General features: G+C 40.5%; 1 protein-coding gene across 4 annotated transcripts in view; it reads right to left on the reverse strand.

Annotated features, from left to right (window-relative positions):
* mdga2a (MAM domain containing glycosylphosphatidylinositol anchor 2a) overlaps positions 1-21,337 on the reverse strand; it is a 205,908-nt gene that overhangs the window by 84,339 nt on the left and 100,232 nt on the right. For 2 of the 4 annotated variants that reach the window (XM_006793045.3, XM_006793043.3), the window contains exons 4-6: positions 15,182-15,378; positions 10,350-10,482; positions 9,881-10,150 (exon numbers count right to left, since the gene is read on the reverse strand). In XM_006793045.3, the coding sequence (XP_006793108.1) occupies positions 9,881-10,150; positions 10,350-10,482; positions 15,182-15,378 (600 nt within the window). Of the gene's footprint in view, positions 1-9,880; positions 10,151-10,349; positions 10,489-15,181; positions 15,379-21,337 lie in introns of all 4 variants that reach the window. The other 2 variants (XM_006793044.3, XM_006793041.3) reach the window with 1 other exon arrangement.

The following is a 21,337-nucleotide window of genomic DNA, read 5'->3' on the forward strand; positions in this document are numbered from 1 at the left end:
ATATCAGCATGTGAAGCTGAGCTCGTCTCTCCGAGCCAGATGGATGTCTCTAGAAACTGCCACTCACTTCATCAGCTCATCTCAAGGTTAAGCGGGGGGAAAAAAAGGACAACGGCCAACCAGGACGGTTCAAAACGCGAGGCGTTCACACGTATGCGCACACATATTTGCTCCGCCAACTAAACACCTTTTCATTTCCCTCTTATCACTCTGTGTTTTCACATTAGCACCAACACATTCCCCATGCATCAGCAGCTTTACAAAAATCCCAGCCACACACATCCCCATCCCCAAATGCTGCACCCAACCTTCACGCTGACCTCTGGCTTTAATTTATGTTTAAAAAGGTATGCGCACATATAAAGGTGTACTCACACACATACAAATACAAAGATGCATAGAGCCTCTCTACGGCCACAGCGCGAGAGCCGGGACCGCCTGCGCCAGTCCTGACCATCCAGCCGTTCAATCTGGCATTCATGAATGGAAATATATTCAGCTTTTGACCAGAATTTATTCCAAAGCAAATTTGATAAGGGTCATTCTCATGTTGATTCACATGCTGACAGAGAGGTTTTCACAAGGCACGTCATTTTTGTTTTCCCACCACTAAACAGTCTAAACATAAACAGCAGGGAGCCCCCAGCGAAGGACTGTATTTTTGCTTCTCCGTGTATGACAGCAGCAAGCTTCCAATCAGAGTGACAAAAATGAGGATGGCGGTTGCTCGACTTTGCACACATCTATGCTCAAATATGTGCACCCGTGTACTGTAGATGCATGCAATTAGTTGCACCAGCGTTAGCAGTTCTGAATAATAAATACCTTTGCTATAAAAGCCTGTAAGCACCTTAAAAAGGTGTCGATGCCTGGATTCGCCGGGACACCGAGGATGTCGAGGATGAATATCTGATTTTGAATCTTGTCAAAGTGAAAGCAATACGCGTTTCTCTCACACAACACAGAAGGAAAACATATTTGCTTTGGGAATAGATGGGAAACACATGCACAAAGAGATGACTGTGTCTGTGTTGGAAGACATAAAAACACAGCGCCAGACCAACTGTCCATTTTAACACCATCTACAGACAGTTCTGTCATAATTCACCAATGCTCCATTTGAAAGCTGCCTCCTCATATTTGCCACCCTCCCTCCACCCCAAAAAGAAAGAAACGACTGAGTGCAGTGAGAGTGTCTTTGCATTGTCACAACTGATATATCACAACTGGTGTCTTTGTCCGTTATAGAATAGACTCAAGTGGCAGAGAAAAGCAGGGTATTGACCTGCATTTGAAGACGTGTTGCGGATCCCTAATCCATAAAAAGGATCCTGTCAGCAGGGTGATGTGATGCCAGTAGCTCGCTGGGCCGGCTGTGGAGATGGCCAAGCCCTGGAAGGCAGTCTGGCTGGTGGGACAGTATGGCCACCGAAACTACCATCTGCTAGGGAGAGATGTGTGTTTTCACATACACAGCCCCCTTTGGCAACAGCAGTTCGCTAGGGCTTCTCAAGGACTGGAGACAAGAGTGAACAAGCTGAGATAGGCAAAGAGGAGGCCACAGGGTGACCCTGTAAATTGAGCAAAATAAACTCAGAGGAGCAGAACCAAATAATTTAGTATTTCACGTACACGTGAAGTATAGCAATAGCTAGCCACTCATGGGTACTCTCTCCTCCAAAGTGCTTACATTTCCAAACATTTAGCCTTCAATGCCTCTTACTTACACACGACACATTCATTAGAGATCGGCAGAGCGTTGACATGCACACACGCATACTGTACACACAGGCAGGCAGACAGAAGGTCTGTTCTTTTAATCCAGCAGTTGTGCCATAGTGTAGCTCAGTGAGGGAGATAGAAGCAAGGACTGCCTTTATGGCGTGGAAGTATTCAGACTGTTTTGAATTTGTGGGTGAAAAGGGAGAGCAGATCACAGTAAAATGCAAATTGCGTGTGGGTGATAGTAAGTGTCTACTTAAAATCTGAAGAAGCACCTGCTGCTAAGCAGAGCTCCAGAGTGGCCCACTGAAGAGGAGAATGACACTCCAAAACAGCACTGGCTACTTTTTGAGTTCAGCTAAAGCTACAAGTAAAAAATCCAAAAGGCTGTGACTGGTTCCATAGTGCAGGACATGCGACCAATATCCAGCCCGATATCACATCAATAGGGAATGAGATCAAGTCAGTATATGTACAATAAGATAAAGGTCATCTACACCAATGACATGTACAACAACAGGTCCTCATTTTTGGTAAAATTAGTAGATGACAGAGTAAATACCCTTTTAAAGAGATCAAATTTTAAAGGTGCTAATCATTAACTATTGCTAACCGACCTCAACCACTATTGCATGGAACAAAAATGCAAGTAATAGAAGGAAGCATACATTTTGTAGATCATAGGAAAATGATTTATGTGTTAAAGAAGAATAAAAAGCAGCATTTCTCTGTCGTGTATGAAGTGGGCTGTATGTGGCTCACGATGTAATATGAGTTTGACATCCCTGATGTGTATGTTTGGGTCTTTGTTAATGGTCACAAGCTCATAAGATTCACCAGAGGATCAAACTCAGAAATCCTTTATCTGTACACCAGGACTGAAAGCTGGATTAAGCATAGTGGTCATTGTTCTTTACAATGTTTGGGTTATATGCTTATGTGAAATAAGGGATTTAGCATATAATGTGTAGCTGCAGGGTACTTTCAAACATCACAATTTTGGGAAATCTAGTGAATGCTTCTGCTAAATCTACATTCCATAAACAGAAGCAACATGTGTCAGATTAATCTCTTGTAGCTTTCCGAGCATTACTTCATTTATTCCTCATAACTCTCTTTTTTGTCGTTTTGTAACCTTTTTTTTAAGATTTGGAAAAAAATCTCCAGAAAATTCTGTGATGGGGGGGAAAAATAGAAAAAGTCTGATTTGCTTCTAAATTCAAAGACCTAACAGTATCCATGGTGATAGAAGTTTCCCAGTAAAAATGGAAATTTAGCACAACCCCATCCTGGCCCACCCACCAGCCCCCTTAATACGGTGCGATGCTGTGAGCTTTCTTTCATGCCGCGTGACACTCACTTACAGGAAGAATCACTTTGAGGGAAGCGCCACAAAGATGCCGCAAAAGCATGAATACACAAAGGAGAAAAGGTTCTGAAAAAGAATGACTCACAGTTTGGTTTTAAGAAAAGCAGTCGTCAAACAGATTATAATTATCTATATCATGCTGATACGGTCGAAGCGACTGATGAGACCAGCCTTTAAGTATCATGCTGTTTAAAATAAAGTACATTGTGCTGATGCTTGCACTTAAGCCTTACAGAAGAATCTATTTTTAGTACAAATGACATGTTAAATCATTGAATCTAGACATATATCAACCATTGCGCAGCTATGACGACCACAATTATTTGGTGCATGCTAATCCCAAAATTGAAATTGAGTCAGTGACAGCTCATCAGACTCAAGAGAGCGATCCTGAGATATGTGATAGCCTCCTGAACCCACCTCCTGCTAATTAGTGATGTCAAGTTAGACAACATCGCCTCTCTTTTTAACTAACTGTTCCTCGCAGTTTATTTTCCTGTCAGATAAAAAAAATCAAAAGAGCATTGTTTTTGGCTTTTAGGGCATTTATTCTATTTCTAGTGTTTGGTCCAAATTAAATTTGACACCAGTGATGTTTTACTTGACTTTGGATTGTTTTGCGTCACATGATTGTGACAAACTGAGGCATGAGTCTGTCACCCCAGTTTGTCTTCCTTTCTAATTGACTCAGCTTTGATGATATCGCTCAGTGTCCAAGCTCAGCTATCATTCAAGTTATCTGATCAAAATACGGTCTTTGTGAAAAGTGTTATTTCCACTGTCTGTCGTGATTGATCCCAGAGCTGTACTGACAAGAGGGACTGTTCATTAGTCAGATAAGAATGTGCCCAATTTATTTTCTTTTGTCAGAGACCTTTTATTTGCTTTATCACATGTTCATTAATTGTGTCATTTTGACTGTTGCACTCCCTTTCTATCTTTCATTTATGTCTGTTTTGCTGTTTGATGTGTGATGACTCATTAATTTTATGTACCTGAATTCTCGTCAATTGTTAATTTCTTTACCCACCCCTCCTATCTTACTGCTGTGGTCTAAACATCTAAATGGAAGTCAAAGTGATGTAAGCGGGTTTTACGAGCCTTTAAGACTTTAAAGTCTTTCATACAAGGACGCAGTACAGCGCAAAAGTCTCAAGGCACACAAATGTCTTTATATTTTTTTTTAGGAAAACAGATGCAGCAATTTAGTGAAAGATGCAAAAACAAATGGGAATGCAGCTTTTAAGAGAAAAACAGAGTTCAATTGTAACAAGCAGGACATGAAAGCCAATGTTTGTTTGGACCGCCTTTATTCTTTAACACCTGAACTCTCTAAGGCAGCTTTCCTGAAACTTCTTTAAGGAGTCTAGAGGAATAGTTCTCCAGGCTTCTTGAAGGAGATTGAAAGTTCTTCTTTGGATGTTTCTGTCTTTTGTTCTGTTCTCTATCAAGATGATCATGCACCTCAGTAATGTTAATATTCTGGGGAGGCCAATCCATGACTGATAGTGGTCTGCTGTGAGTGACTTTGTGTTCAGAATTCCATGAATTCCATCAATATTCCCATAACAATATAAAATGTTCAAATTTGTCATTCTTCAGCTTTTTCTTCCTCTTTCCCTTCCTGAATAATAGCTTCTTGATAGCTACCCATCAACTGAAACCATTTCTGATGGGATGCAAAAGCACTGTGTCAGTTTATTGCCGGATTCTTTCCTATTTCTTAAGGACATGACATGCAAATAGCGTTCATGTTCTGTAGATAGTCCTCTTCAGGCCTGCCACTTCTTCTTTTTTCCATCACTTGTACAGTTTCTGTTTTGTTTTGTAATGTTGATTGTCATTTATGCTTAGAAATATCTACTTATATATGCTTAGAGTTTGTAATTAGTTTTAGATTGGTAGAGGTGTATAATCAATTGTGTAGTGATAGGATGTGTGATCCTTAATAGTCTGCAAAGGGTTTGTGCGCATTCCAGAGTGTTCTGGCATCCACACCGACACTCTGGGAGCATGGGAAGAGGTCGTACCTTCTCTTATTGTTTTATGGTAGGATAAACGTGGCTATATCTGTTTTAGTCTAAGTGCCTTTTGTTTAGATGGTTTAGGGAAGTCATTTATGGGGTCACACTCTGACCACACACACACACACACACACACAAACACACACACACACACACACAGGCAAGGTACTCTTTGTGTGTATGTAGACGTCTATGTTAATGAACCTATGCATATTCATGTAACCTCAATAAAAGAGCAGTGTTACGGGGGAGCGGATGAGAGCAACTGGGGTCAAGCGAAGGAACGGCGTTTGTCCGGTTCTCTCCCGTGCACGAGAAACATGAAGAACTTTGCCTACTTTGTGTCTTGCTTTGCTGTGTAATTATATTGTCTTCAACGTTCCAGCGAATAGGTTCAAGCTACAAACCTATCAGTTTCCTCAAAATGTATCTATGTGCTCACTCTATACTATGCAGAGATATGCCAAGTTTTGAGGTAATAGCTCTTTGGGAATCACCTTGTTGGAGCAAAAATACTATTTTATGCCTGTCAAACTATTTATGGCATGTTTCATAAATTCCACTAATGAAATAGAAACAAATTACAGAAAGATAAAAAATAAACTTGGTTCTTTGCCAAGTTGTTGGTTATATGTGGACACAACAGTGGCACGTCTCTCGATTCACAGGTCAGTGCTATATGGTTTTAGAAATATACATATATATTCTTTTAAACATGGTAAGGTACAAGGACTCAACAGAAAAACAAAGAAAAGAAAAGAAAAGAAAATCTTGCTCCTTGGAAGCAAAATATTAAAGAAATGAATGGTGATTCAAGACTTTTGCACAGTACAGTAACTCAATGACTATTTTTTTTCTGTTGCTAAATCAATACAACTTTAAGAACAGTAACAACTATATAAAATATCCAAGTAGAGTTATAAAATGCATTAAACTTTTATATCTGGCGTGATGGCACAAATAAAATACTTATTTGTCTGCAAACCGCTGCATAACAAATCAGTGGCTGCGTATGTGTTTGCTACTAGATATTCAAGCGGAATAATGCATATTCTTCCTGTTTAACTTTTTATGAGTGCAGACAATGCTCCATAGGCTTAGACAGATGACAGAGGTCTATATATTTAAACAACATGTTTAATAAAGGTAGTGAATTCTCTTTTATGATATTTTACTAAGATCTCATATGCGACGTACTGTGCATCCAGATGTGAGACACATCAGCGAGTGTGTCATATTTATTGCAGTGACTGCCTGCAGTGAGTGTGCTCTGACTTATTCGCTCCTATGGGACACCTGACATCTCCTCTTTGATGCAAGCCTTTCACTTCTTAAGTCTTCAACTGTATGGGCACTTTCACAATACGGAGACGGGGTATATCTGTCAGGGGGACCATCAGAGATGATTTGTTGATGATTTGATTTTCAGCCTAGGGAGCATATGGCTGCATAAATAAATGCTTCCAAACAGACTCAGCATAGCGCCGACCTGATGATGGAGCTGTGGCATAATCTCTGAGATGGAAAGAGAAAATTATGACAAACCGCACTTCTGAGCCACTCTGCTAAACTCCTGTTCATATGTCTTCCACTTATGTGCGTACAGAGAAACGTAAAGTATGATCGTTGCACCAATGCTTGTTTTGTTTGTCAGGCTTAAGCTAATTAATGCATGTTTTTATTCACCTGCCACAGATTCCTGCATTTTCTCATTCAGGGCACTGGTATCTTCTGTTATGTCACAGATAAAAGTCTGATCAAACACCATCCTTAATCCTCAAGCTTAGTAACGGCAATCGATTTAAAAGTATGAAAGTCAATTTCCTCAGGCGCTGTGCCGCATCGCTGCCGCTCTTATAGTGAAATGGCTTTTCTTTAGAAATTTGAACATTGCCTTTATTAAGAATTAGTCCTCAAATACATTTTCAGCATATGACTTTTTTTTTTGACATTTCTTATGCCAAGTTCATATCGAGTACAAGTGCCCATCATCTGCTGGGTATCCACTTTGATAGCGAGCCATCAGTACGACGAGCATGCAGAAAGTGGTACTCAGAAAACAGTTATTTCTGTAATGAGCTACAGCAAGATCAGATGCTCCTCCGCCTCCTGTGCCACTCAGGTGAAGAGCAGCTTGGAAAATAATGTTTTTCTGGTAATGACCAAGCAAACAGCAGTGACCCTCCTCCAGCTGCTCTTGTTAAATTTGTGATAACCACTTCTTGAATCAGTGTATTTTAATTAATGGCTTCGCGCTCTCTTCCCGCTAGCATTACCTGTCACGATGCTGGGTCTTTTGACCCAGCGTTTTGAGTTTTAGTTTATGGTTTATGTTTAAGCGCTTCAGGTTTTCTAAGTTCCTTTTTTTTTCCATGCCTAGGTTGTTATAGTTCTTTGTCATTAGATTCCCCTTGTGTCTTCCACCCCTGTTAAGTCTCCCTTGCCCTTCATGTGTCATGTCTGTGTCTTACGTTGTCAAGTTCAGGTTGTCATGTCTGCGTCTTATGTTTCCTGTTTTACTTTGAAGAGGTCTTGTGTTCCTGTGTTCATCGTGTTTAGTTTTACTCTTCCACTGTGACGTCGTTATGTTCATGTGTGTCAGCTGTTCCCCCATGTGTTCACACTTCTCTCATTAGCCTCCTGTGTGTATTTAGTCTGTGCCTTCTCATTCAGTCTTTGTCGGATCGTCTGCGTTGTTCCCATGCCATGTCCTGCCTTCACGTTTTCATATATCCTCATCATCATTGCCATGTTTAGAGTTTTGTTTGTTTTTCTGTTTTCCAGGGTTTTTAATAATAATGGATTGCATTTATATAGCGCTTTTCAGGACCCCTCAAAGCGCTTTACAATTCCACTATTCATTCACTCTCACATTCACACACTGGTGAAGGCAAGCTACAGTTGTAGCCACAGCTGCCCTGGGGCAGACTGACAGAAGCCAGGCTGCCATATCGCGCCATCGGCCCCTCTGGCCATCACCAGTAGGCGGTAGGTGAAGTGTCTTGCCCAAGGACACGACGACCGAGACTGTCCAAGCCGGGGCTCGAACTGGCAACCTTCCGATTACAAAACGAACTGCAAACTCTAGAGCCACAATCGCCCCATAGTTTCATAGTTCGTGTTTCCTTTCTAGTTCACCCAGTTTAGGTTATTGCTTAGTTTGCATTGTTTTTGCCTCTTTATTTTGTACTGTTCTGTCTGCCTTAATAAACGGCTCATGATCAGTTAAGTTTGAGTTTTTGAATATCTGCACCTGGGTCCACTCTTCACACTCCATGCAGTTTCCCACGGCAAACTGTGACAATTGCCCTCGACTGCTTTTAAGTTATCCACAGCTGAAGTAAAGATTCGATGGGTTTGTAACTTTGAACCGCACTTTTTTATCAGAAGCTATCGAGCCTGTGAATATACTGAATAAAAACATATGAAGAAAACATAGAAAATTTCAACTCTTCCTTTCAATCAGCACAAAGGGAATTTGCCCATTATTTCAGGACTGTGGCTTGTTAGTTTTATTTGTTATTTATCTATTTATGTCCACATATTTGCTGTCGTATACCTTTTACCCACTTAAAACTCAAATGAATTACTACAATCCAATAAACTATTAAACAGTCACAGGCTTTTTGATTGTCCTCTTTGGCTGGTGTGGTCAGAAACAGCTACTTCGTGAAAAGAGATTAGTTGAGAATACTAAAGGGCCCATTAATGTCGTTGCAACCAGTGAGATCACCACAGCCTCCTCACCATTCATTCCAGTGTTGATTGCATGGGTACTTGCTGAAGTATTCTACTTAATGCCACTCAAAAAAACCCTGTGCATCAGCACTGGTACTGGAGCAGTGGAAGTCAAAACAGAAAGGAAAGTTACTGCAGAATTTTCTCAAAAACTCATCTTTTCAAGCTGTTACAGCATCTGCATAAGCTGGGAATCTCTGAGCTTCTGCATTGATATTTCTTTGAAATGGCAATGAAAAGCGACACAATCGGATTCTCGTGTGTTCAATCCAACCATGCCGGCAACGGGACCTCCACGAGGTTACACCAGAACGTGGTTTGTGCCAGCGGATGTGACGTCATTTTTGCTGCATGCTGTTATCGGTGAGAACGAGAGTGACGGGTATAAAGGGTATAATATAGCAGAGAGACAGCACGAGACTGGATAAAATGCATATTTTTAAAAATGACAATCCGTAAAAATTAGCCAATATTTGGTTGCACAGCAGGTTATAAGAAACACATACGTTGTCATTGTTTATTGGTTTGAAATCATTCTTAAAGTTTCCACAATATCCCCAAGCATTTCGGTTTGGTTTGTGGGTATAAAATCGTAAGTATCGAATGGTACTGTTAGCCACATTATCCGATCTACACTCTAAGGATTTTTTGTTATGGTTGTGGAGGTATTGCAATAAAAAAAAGTAATTTATTGGGTTTTCAGATTCTTAGATTCCATCTGGACGTCTGTCTTCAGTATGTGGATTCTGTATGGCTTCTAAAATTGGCAGAACAGGCTTTAGGGTTAGCATTAGCAGTGTGACATGGCTACACACACAAAAAAAAACATCGTAAAAAAAGGTTGGAGTGTGGGTTTCTGTTTACCAGGCTAAAGACATAGCTAGTATTAACGACAGAATGAAAATGAAATGAAAAAGACACATTTTCTAAATATAAACTTTGATACTTTTGCACCTAGATAATAAAAAAAACAATATATATCTTAGGTTGGGATCTATATATTGTTGTTGCAGGTATGCATTCTCACCTCGCACTACAATGGTAGTGGACTTCTTAGCAGGGTTTCCCACATTGTTGCTGGCCACGCAGCTGTAGACCCCCGCCTCATCTGAGGTGATGGCCGGAAGCGTAAGTGTGCCGCCCTTCACCACACTTCTTTGTGGCAGGCTGTCATTACTGCTGACCCAGGTGAGAATGGGAGGTGGCTCACCTCCAGTAGTGATGCAAACCAAGGATACTGTCTGTCCTGGATTCACAACAATAGGATCCTCTACCAGCAGTTTGATGGACGGGGATGCTGTGGAAAAAGAGAGCATCGATGATAGACTGGAGGAAGATGGACGGCTTTGGCAGTTATGACAGTTACAGAATAACTCAGCTGAGAAGATGCATGACAGTTCATCTTTCTCTTTCTACATCTTTCTTTTTTTTTAGGATATAATTATTTGGTTGCAATGAGCTTTCTGTGCACAAAAGTCAGTAATGATGTGGAGTACCTGTCTTGTTGGTAAGTCTGAAGATAACACTGCGGTCAGGAATGCCACACACGTTTCTGACAGAGGCGATGCAGCTGTAGTTAGCGTAGTCTTGGGGACGCAGATTCTTCAGCTTCAGAATCTTCGTTTCCCCCTGCAGCTCAGACGAAAAAACAACACTGGTATGCAAATGTGTGCAAAAATATGAACATAATCAAGTGAAAGGAATATGAAAAAATAGGCACTGGGAAGGAGATTACAAAGGCCGAATTGCTCCGCAGAAAAGTCGATATTTATTAACACGTATTTAATTTTAATAAAGGCAGGTGAAAAAGTGCCACAGTGTTCAAACATTTCATAGTTAAATCTAAATGAAAATGATGCTGATGTTTTTCAGCAATGAGTGGATTACTCTCTAGTGAAAAGCCCTGTAGCATTTTTTTGCCACAGAGCTCCAGGAATACAGATGGGCACAGTAGGGGATCTCTCCACAGAAATGGCTCGCCCATTGACAAAGTGCGTTTGATTCCAACCAGGCCTGTCGACTGCGAGCCCCACCCGAAAGGTTACAATAAGGATGTAAATCTTTGATCTGGCTGACTCCAGTGTGTGGGTGCGGGGATGCGTTGGGGAGGGAATCAAAGATGAGTCAGCCACATGCTGTGGCAGCACACGCAACGCTGCAATCACTCACGACTTTCACACCCTTTCATTTCTGGTGAGGCTCATGGATAAATTAATTGCATTAGATGAGCCATGGACCCAACATTTCGCTTCCTTTATTTTTCCGTTACCACTTTTGCTTTGAAGCGGATATCAGGGGAACGATGCCTATGGTACTGAGGTATTCAAAATGCAATTGGTGCGACTGGTAGGAAAGACAATTTGGAAAATGCGAGGGGTTGAAGCCATTAAACCAAAGTGGTCCGAGGGATTGATGGCCATATTGATGGACAGATTGAACACTAAAGTACATAAAGAGCTTTGGGAATGAGACTTAATAGGTGTCTATAGAAATTTGGGAGGCGTGTGGTGTCTATCAGCCAAAAAATATGCCATCTCTAGCTTTGTTTTCATGCTTTAACTGCATGTTTGTGAGGAAGAAAAACTAAAATTGAAACCACTTGGGCTTAAGATGTTTGGTGGTAAAAATGACTTGAGGGTATTTTTCATGCGAGCAGCAGGACACTGGCTCTGGGAAAATGTCTGAGGGAGATGAATCAGAAAAATGGTTACCACATTCTGAGATGTGGTAACCATTTGAGACACTTTTTGCCTTTTTAGCTTTTTAATTCATTAATAAATCATCCACTAGACTATTTGATTACCTACTTAAAAGCCTTGACATTCGGATCAAAATAATTTGCCAATTCCTCACAGGAAACACTAACATTTATACCTGCAAATCTGATACAGTAATAATGCAAACTTTCACCAAACAATGTGAATAAAAAAGGTCTTATCAGCCTCATTTCACATTCTTGTTGCTGGTCAAATTGTATCTAAGTGAAGTGAACTACATTAGGCCTGCGGTTGTAAATGTTAATAAGCAGTTAATAAATTGATTTTCTTTCTGACCTTTTCCATAAGCTAGCTGGACAAACAGTCAGTTGCAGTAGGCATCCTAATTAATTACAGCAAAAAAAGACAAAAAAAACAACATTTTTTTTCCCACATCTTGGCAACTCCAACACTGATATTACAGCCCATCACAAATTAGAAAATGATACATTACGGCTTATTGTCATTTTATAGAAGGTAACATCTAAAAAAAAGAGAATATCATAGCACACAAAAACATCAAATCCATAAGTGTTAATTATTCTAATAGCCTAAAATTGAAGCAGAAATAATGGATGAAGTGGATAATTGTGCTATTTTCGACACGTTGCAGGCAAAGTTTTGCAGCCAGAGGGAAAACGTTACAGACAGCAGGACGTGGTTTCTACAATAAAGCCCCACCTCTGCTCGCTTAATTACGAACTGGTTTAAAATGCCACTCCTGCATTTCTACAGCATCAGTGGGAATATAAAGCATTTTGCTGGGCTGGAAGAATTGTGCCAGAGTGAAGAAAGGAAGTCGTAAAGAACTAAAAATCCATGGATAAAAAAGGAAAAGGAGACAAAAGGAGACAAAACGAGACGCTGCAGCTTTGATTTAGGTCAGTTACAAGTGATTCCCTGAATAGTCTGCGGAGAGTTCAGGCAAGTTCCAATATATTGTTGAAAAATAATGTTATTAGCCATTTATATGTGCAAATTACTTGGAGTTTAGTCAGGATTTATTTGGGGTTGGATTCACGTAATGCTAATCTCTGAGTTTTGGGTTGTGTTCAAATTTCAGACCCAATTAAAGCTTTAATAGAGGGCAGGATGAAGGAGCGAGGGAAGGAGCAAAGAGGTATGAAGAGCAGGATGGAAGGGAGAAGTGTCTTTTGGGGCCCGGTTGTGCAGCTTCTTCAGACTCCTTCACCCGCTCTATTAGTTCCCAGCCATCTTTCTCCATTTGGCCAAACATCAATTTCACTTCTTTTTTTTTTTTAAAAAAAAAAACTTTTTTCTTTTCCTCTTGCCACTTCTTAAGCCTCTTTTCCCCTCTCAAATATCTTTTTCGCTTTGTCATAGTTTTGTATTCTCTCAGACGCTCCATCACATACAACTCACATCCAATTCGATCAATTAAATAAAAAAGAAAAAGAAAACTACAATTCCCTCACAAGTGGCTGAACAATCTCAATCAGTTCTTTGTTGACTGCACAAAATCCATTTTGGAACAAAGCTTCTCAATTTTCAGACGGTAAAGAAAACCCACTTGCTCATCTGAGAGAACTGATTTGTGAAGAAAAGTCTTTCTGCAGCCTTTCAGCATCTGCAAATCCTTAATATGCATGTAACTCATGAAACTGGGTTAGTGAGGCTGGTGCTGCACTCTAAGGTATGCAGCAGGGTTTTTATAACAAATAGCCACAATGTTATTGCCAATACATAATCAAATCACCCAAATCAAATAGAAACACTATAATTACGTGACAACGTGCTGTGTTGATTCGGTAATTAGCAACTGCCTCTTACTCATCTCGCTGGAGAAAAATGCAGAAAGGGTGTGCGGCTGTTGTGACAGTGTGATGTTGGGTTTGTTAACGCATTGTTAAATGAGGTCAAGATATATCATGATTTACATTTGCATGTGTATGCATCAGTTTTAAAGCTTTGCAGTACCTTTAAAAATATGCCACAATATGCAATAATACAGTGCTTTACAAATATAAATAATGGCACTGCTAAGAAAGATGGTTTACTTTAGGTGCAGGGCTTATTTATTTATTTTTTTCCCAAAGGCCATTTATATTTGTAATAAAGGCCATTGCGTAATTCATGGAGTGCAATGAAGCTTCACATCTGATGGCAAAAATAATACTTTGCTCTTTCTGTTTATTGCAACTGAAACAAAAAAATGGTTCCATGGTGAGAGAGCAATATACTGTGGGAATTTCTGGAGAATTCCAAGCCTTTTTTGTTTGTTTGTTAGTGTTTTCCAAAACTGCTTGATTTATAATGAAAATGTTTGTTGGAATTTATTTCGCCTTCCCATGGTTAAACAACCAGCACACACACACATGAAGGTGCCACAGCTGCGACTTAATTCTGGTCATGAGTGGATCGCTAAATAAATATGAGAGCACGCTGTGAGACAGAGTTTCAGCTAATTTAGCACCTGATAAACGGAGCTTGTGCTTTGCCTTCAGAAGGTTATTAAATGGTTTCAGATCCTCTGTACGGTATCAGCCTATTTGTTCTTTCTTTGTAGTCTCTGGGGGAGGGCACGAGGTGCATGTCTTAATGGCAAAACAGAATTCAAAGACTTTTACCAAAGGTTCACATTCAAATGCTAACAACATCAGACAACAGTCAGTAAAAAAAGACGGCTGTGGAGTCATGGTTGGAAACTTGAACTCATCTCGATGTGTTATGATGATGGTGGCAATGTCAGACAAATCTACAGACTGGTCTGTAAGCATCTGGCAACCCGAGCAGTTATAAGTGGTTGCTGGAGGTTGCGTCAGTTGCTGGGAAAACGATTGCAAAATCCTCAATCATAAAGGCTGACAGATCCGTGACAACCACATGTCGCTATGGAAAAACATGTTCTCCAGCTGGTTAAGAAAAAAGCCTCCTTGCGTTCACTTTGGTCACGAGGATATTGCTGTGATCATGGTTTTAGTGGAAGTGGTGGACTTGTCGAGCGTTGGTCAAGCAATAAAGTCGTTCTTCGTACAGCAAGTTCTGCTGGAGCTTCGCCTCTTTAAAAATGCAACACCAGAAATGTTGTCTTCCAGGTAAAAGTATCACCTTTTGTAAGAAGGAATCAGCACTAAATCATAACTTTGACTGAGAATGTAAACCCCGTCCATTTCAAGTTCATGTCGCACTTTATCAAGTTGTACTATCACTCAGCTAGTAATTAGCAAATATTTGCAGAAAAGCATGAAAATCAACAGACAGCCTGCTAGCAACCAAAGCAGTCACGAGTAACAGCCAGCCCCTTAGGAGCCACGGCTAACTAATCAGAAAACACGTTTCCCTAGCAACCAATGGTTGTATCACTTCCAATATGGCGGATAACCCTCGAGCCATGTCCACATGGTGTCACATAGGAAGGCGCAGTGGAAGTCTTTCTTGACATTTGAAAACACTTTATTGATGAATTTGTTGTCTTGGCTATTACATTTGTTTCATAATTCCTGGTCATACCATGTCCTTCTTCTAGACCTTTAAAATAGATCAACTTTCTCTACATGTACCATTCATTTTAATTTGAGATATTCATTCAAATCACGTTCCTGTCGACTTACCTGTGTGAAAAATGGCTCATAGATCTCCACACCCTTGTCTGAGCCTTGCGTCAGGACCTCTCTCCCACGATGCCAGCTGTAGCGGACGGGTGGGTTGGAGTTAGCCACACAGCGCAGGAATACAGTCCTCTCATAGTAGAACTGTTCCTTAGCTTCTCCTATACTCTGGTGCACTGTCACCACCGGGTCATCAAGGTCTGTGAAAGGATCCCACACACACACAGAGGAGGAAGGCATTAATAAACACTTTCCCATTATTCACTAAAGAACAAATCTATAGATCAATATGTCACCATATTTCGAAAAAATAAATAAATAAATATATATAGCATCATATATGCTTATATTCATTCACTCTCACATTCACACACTATATTTTCCAGGATGCTGTAGCAATAACAAATCTGTACCGTAACAGCAATCACAACTATAATCTCTCACAATACGCATTTCTTGATTGTGGTTAGAGGTCCGAGTGAAGGGGTCAGAATTCTCATCGCATTAGGGGGAGCCAGCAATCTGCATGCACTCGGGGGTCAACGTGAGAAAGGAGGTGAGAAGCCCACTACCTGAACTGTTTAAGTCAATAGGATGCCGCCCAAGGGCACATTGACTTCCCAGTCAAATCGAGCTGCTGTGTGCTCCAAGTCGCACTCCATTGTGAGCTTCAAAGACGAGAGAGGATGACAAATACTCTGCACAAAATGATGTTTGATGTCCATCACTTCAAAGAACACTGTTTGGCTGGCCTCTGATCTCATTCAGGCACTCTGTGATTTGACACATCTGTTACTTTAGCCATTCCCTGACAGATCTGAAGGAAGTTTTACCCCAATACCAGACAGTTGGTTATTTGAGAAAGTGCCTGTCGTTGATTAAATGGATTCAAAGTTAATCATCTTACCCGGCTATCGCATTAAGCCTTGGCAAATGGTGTTCATCATAGCTGTGGTGTCTTTTAGCATGCTAATACTCGCCTTTTAGATTATGTCCATTTGCACGCTTAACGAACGTTGGGAGCTAGCTGTTTCCCTTTCATCTCCATCCGAGATGCAATCAGTTTTTTGCACGAGCAAAAAAAAAAAAAAAGAAAAGAAAAAAATGAGGCAATTTAAGGAAAGGATGAGAGACACCCACGCAAGCTATTCTTCATCCTTAAAATTCTAACTGATAACGAGTGACCTATGAGAGGGGGATATGATTGAAGGTGTTGATGGGGGAGTTAGTATATCAGCCAATGTGCAACAAGGTGGATGACTGAGCTGGTGTTTTAATGTGCGAGCAAAAAAGCGAGCAAACTGCTCACGGTAAATACCCAAATATTTAATGATTATAAGCCTCTAGAGAAAAACTACACATGCTTTAGGTATCATTAATGGATAAATTCATTCCTTTTAATTCTGCAGCTTTGGCCCACCCCTGGATTTGCAAAGGATCAGGTCCTAATCAAAGGGGCTGTGGGCCACAGCATCCCTCCTGGACACACCAACCAGAGAATGCTGATTCCTCAGTTTCATTAAAGACATGTTCTGCCCTACAGCCCCTTAATCAAAATCTAGCAGCGGTCAATACTTCATCCAGGATCCATTACAGTGTCTCAGGTAAGAGCAATTACCTTTGGAGGGGTGGGGAGGAAGAAAAAAGCAGGGGAGGGGGGTGACAACGCTCTAGAGGAGACAGAGCAATTGCAGGGCCATTTTAGAGGAGCAGATTGCTCTAAGTAAATACACTGATTCATTATAGAGAGGAGACGAAGAGTATGAATCCTACATCTTATCTCTGACTCTACCCAGCGTCTGCCTCATCCGTTTCCTGCTACAAACAGTCAGTTTACCAACTGCGGCAGGAATGGAGTGATTCATTGACAGCCCTATCTACCTTGGGATACATGTGTCATTGAACATTGGACCTGATAGGAGGATGCCTTTTTTTTTTATACTTGGTGACAACGAAAGTGCCTGTATATGTGTATATTAGGTAAGGAGCAGTTTGAGCTATAAATAGGGCTGAAATGATATGCAGAGAAGGAGTGGATGCTAGGAGCGCAAAGAGATAAATATGGAAATATGGAAATGCACGCAGTGGATTAAAATTTGATGAATTTCAAACAAAATTCCACCTCCACCATCATTTTTTTTTCTCCCCCCAGAAGGATTGTGCATGTGTGTGTGTGTGTGTGTGTGTGTGTGCATGTCACTCTTGTGCAATTAGCTTCTGAAGTCACGCTTGACTGATTGTGAAGCTTAAATCCCAGAGCCCACAGGAAAACTGCGGTGTACAAGCAGTCTGCGCCAGAGTTGTTAGGGTTTGTAATTGCAGGTTTATGGGTTCACAGGCCGGTAAATCTGCCCATGTACAGCTAAACGCTCTAGCGCACTAACCGTAGCATCACTCCCGCTCACCTCTATCAGCCATGACAAGTCTCCAAACTCTGGGTTTCTCTGTAATGGGAGGCGGGGGAGGCAGCATGATGCGCAGAAGTGCAAACGTTAGATGCAATGTGCATGCGAGGCAGTGGAAGTCTCACAAGACGAGCATAAAAGGGTACAACGCTCGGTTTATCTTTTTTTTTTTAATCTTCTACACTGAAAAAAAACCTCAAATAAAAGCCGACATGATGATGATATTCCCATTTGACTAGCAGAAATCAGATTTGTACTTTACAGGCCTACCAAAACATTTGTTGGACAAATAGGCACAAGTGAGCGGTTTGGATAAAAGAGAAACTGAAGACTAAAGAAGGCACTTCATTATCACATCAAACCATTGCTGCTTCCCTTTCATGTCCCCCCCCACCCACCCACCGCCAAAAAAACGCAGACACCTACATGAAAACACACGTATTGCCCCACTCCACCTACACCAACATGCCACGCACACACACACAGACGCACACTTTTTCAGTGCTGTCTCCTGGGTGCTAATCTAACGTGGGTTTGTCTATTTCTTCTTGGCTTTGATGTCTTTCACCCTCTCCACCTGACTTGCCAAAGTCACCTGAGAAGAGAGAGCCTATCAGGCTTCCGGGCTGTCAGCCATGAGCAACAGAGGGTGGCGATTAATTTCACCTAATCACTGTCCCAGCATGATTACCAGCGGGAGCTGCTGACCTGAATGACATTTGTGAAATGTCTTTCATGAGTGAAAACAGCTCTCTTATGTCACTGACAAGCTCTTTGCTTTTATTTTGTGCCAAGGGGCCGTGAGCGAGTGCGAGAGATGGGCGGGAGTGGGGTCGAGGTCAGAAACTAACAGAAACAAAAGAAAGAGGGAAAAAAAAAGGCTTGGCTTGAAAGATATAGGATTAATGGACTGTTCCGGGTCTGAATTAATGGCAATCCCCCTTTTTTTTAAAAACAAATTTGGACAAGTAATCCTAAAAAAATCCCCCAGAAACAAAAAAATCTAAAACAATAAAGTTATCCTGACATTTATCTAAGTCATAAAGTTGATCTTTAGACAGAGTGGTTGCTGAGAATGAGTCTGCCACCTGATTTAATGTCCATCAAGTATTCATATGTCTTTGTTCATGTGCATAGCAAGAGGGCCCTTTTCTTTCCTTAATGCTTTAGATTAATAACAATAAACTGAAACTATGGGCACGGAGGATTCTACATGACATTTCTGTAATTTTCTCAGGCTAATGTGTTACGCTTGGGATAAATATAGCGCACAAAGATCTAAAATTGTTGACAATATGCACTGTTATGTGTAAACACACATCAAATAAGTGAGCCCAAATACACCATGATATAGATGATTTGTAATTACTGTTTGCTGAATGATGCACTTTATTGCATTTCATTTGCGTGGGTCACAAGGTTAATAACCCACTTTAGTGATATATAACATTCATCTCATGCAGAGGCCTCTGATGGAATATGTGAATGTAATTTATTGTCAGAACATTTCCTTTCCCTCCATCTCTCAAACCCTCGGCAATAGTGACCTCTATCTCATGGCTACACTCCACAATAACTACCTCCCGCTAACTGTATCTATTTGGTGTCATCTGTTGCTTCACACTAAAGCGTGATTGTCGAGGCGGATGGATGAGTTTGGCGGGCGGCTGAGGGCATGATGCATCTATTTCTGCAATAAGTCCACTCTGACGACGGCGCCTGTGTAGCAGAGATATCTCAGTAAACTGAATATCATTCTCTGAGACATGAGATATGAGCGTGAGCAGCTTCATGTGCTGCTCTGCTCTCAGTGCTGTCGGGGGGATAAAAGGGAGGGAGAGGAGAGAATCCACTGAGAAACTCGTTCAGACGCGACGGTGTGGCGCACACGTTTCTGTGCCGAGAAACAAAGAAACAGTGAGTGGACACGCTGCAAAATGAGAGTCAGTCAGAAGCGTGATACCCACATGGCTAGATTTCCAGTGATGTTGAATATCTAAAGACTGTTGTGGCGGTTTATGGCTTGTTATATGTATACTTTATTAGCTGCAGTGCACAGTGATAAGATGAGGCTGCGTAGGTTCCTTTTTTATTTGGCTAAACATGAGGTTGAATGATGTCTGCTTGGCCAATGTTCCCTCAACATATTCAGCAGACCATTGTGCAAGTTGCATTTAAAGAGGGCAGAGGTATTTCTGGTTCCAGTTTATTCGATTTCCTTTTTTCACATGGCAGATGTAATTTGTACTTTCTCAGTTCTGCAGCAATATGCATTCAATGACAGGCCTTGAGCCCACATAATGATTTCCACCACAGAATGAGCTGGTTATTAATCTTTTAATGAAGGTCTCCCTGAGGGCAGGTCACGGTCATTCAGTACTGGTTGTTGGCCTTGCTTGTTGTGTACAAAGACATCTCATCATATTATGTACTGTAGATTATGAAATCCATAAATGCATTAGAAGCAGAGTTAAACTTTCTGGCACAACTTTACCTACTTTTCAGGTAGGTAAAGAAAATAAAATCATAACGAGTTAAAGCTGCAACACTTGTAGCAAACAGAACAACTTTACCGACTGACTGATGGGTTTTGGCTTCATCATTTGCCCAAATAGTTATTCTGAACTAGTTGCCCACACAGTCTTTCTCAAACAGGTGAACCGCTACCATATTTCTTTCATAAATCTTTCTGACTTGCTGTGTTACTTATTAATGCTTCAACAGGTGTTTTGGTTATTTTTACACAACCCTTGCTCCTTTAGCAACTATCTGAAATGTGATGCGAGCATTAAAATTTAAAAAAAAGAATACATGTTTAAAAAAGAAATGAATTCCTCACTTTCAGAATTGTCTATTGTGTCTTTGTAGAAATGAATCTACATCAAATCTGTAAAACTTCTGTTAATCTAAACTGCTGCTGACAGCTAAATTCCTGCTAATAGCCAATCTTTAGCCCTGTGAATGTATTGTTAAAACTCACCCTTATTACACACAATAGTGACAAAGATGTAATATTATTTCAACTTGTAAAGCTGTAAAGCAAACTAAAAGAGGTAAAAGTAAATATATACATTAAAGATTTAATATTCTGGTGAGTTCTTTGTGGGGGGATTTTCATCAACTAATGACATGCAAACTCTGCCTTTTGTGCTCTCTGCAGTAAACCAGTGATTCTCCAAAAATGTGAGGGAAAAAATGATGCTCTGACTTTGTCCATTGTGCAGAAAAACGATAGGATAATCTACAAAATACTTTATCTCATTAAGGCATGAAGGCTTCCTCCTGTTTAGCTTGAGATTTGTTTGGGCAGCATAAAATTGTGAGACAAGTGGTTGTTGTCATCGACTGTGTTATAGAAATAGACTAGCTTTTTCCTGTTTTTAGTCTTACTGATAAACAGGGTGTAACGTTAACTTCATGTTCACTTTACAGGGCAAGAACAATAACAATCTTATCACCGAGTATCTTCAGCATGAAAGCATACAGGTGCATTTCCCCAAAAAGCCAAAAAGTATTGATGCAGAGGATTAATAACAGTGCAAATATGTCACACACAACTATGGGTACTAATTAAAATTTCAGGGTTTTTTTCATTTAAAAAGCATTGACACAGTCTACTATTGTGACATCCATTTAAAGAATGTTTAATAAATTTATTAAAAATCAAGTGTTTAAAGTCAAAGCCGGTAAAGCCAGATAATTTAAAAACACACTTTTGAAAACACATCTAATAAGCTATTTCTTATATGACATT

The sequence above is a fragment of the Neolamprologus brichardi genome, chromosome 15, assembly GCF_056152115.1.
Source record: "Neolamprologus brichardi isolate AB-2024 chromosome 15, ASM5615211v1, whole genome shotgun sequence".
NCBI classification, from domain to species: domain Eukaryota; kingdom Metazoa; phylum Chordata; class Actinopteri; order Cichliformes; family Cichlidae; genus Neolamprologus; species Neolamprologus brichardi.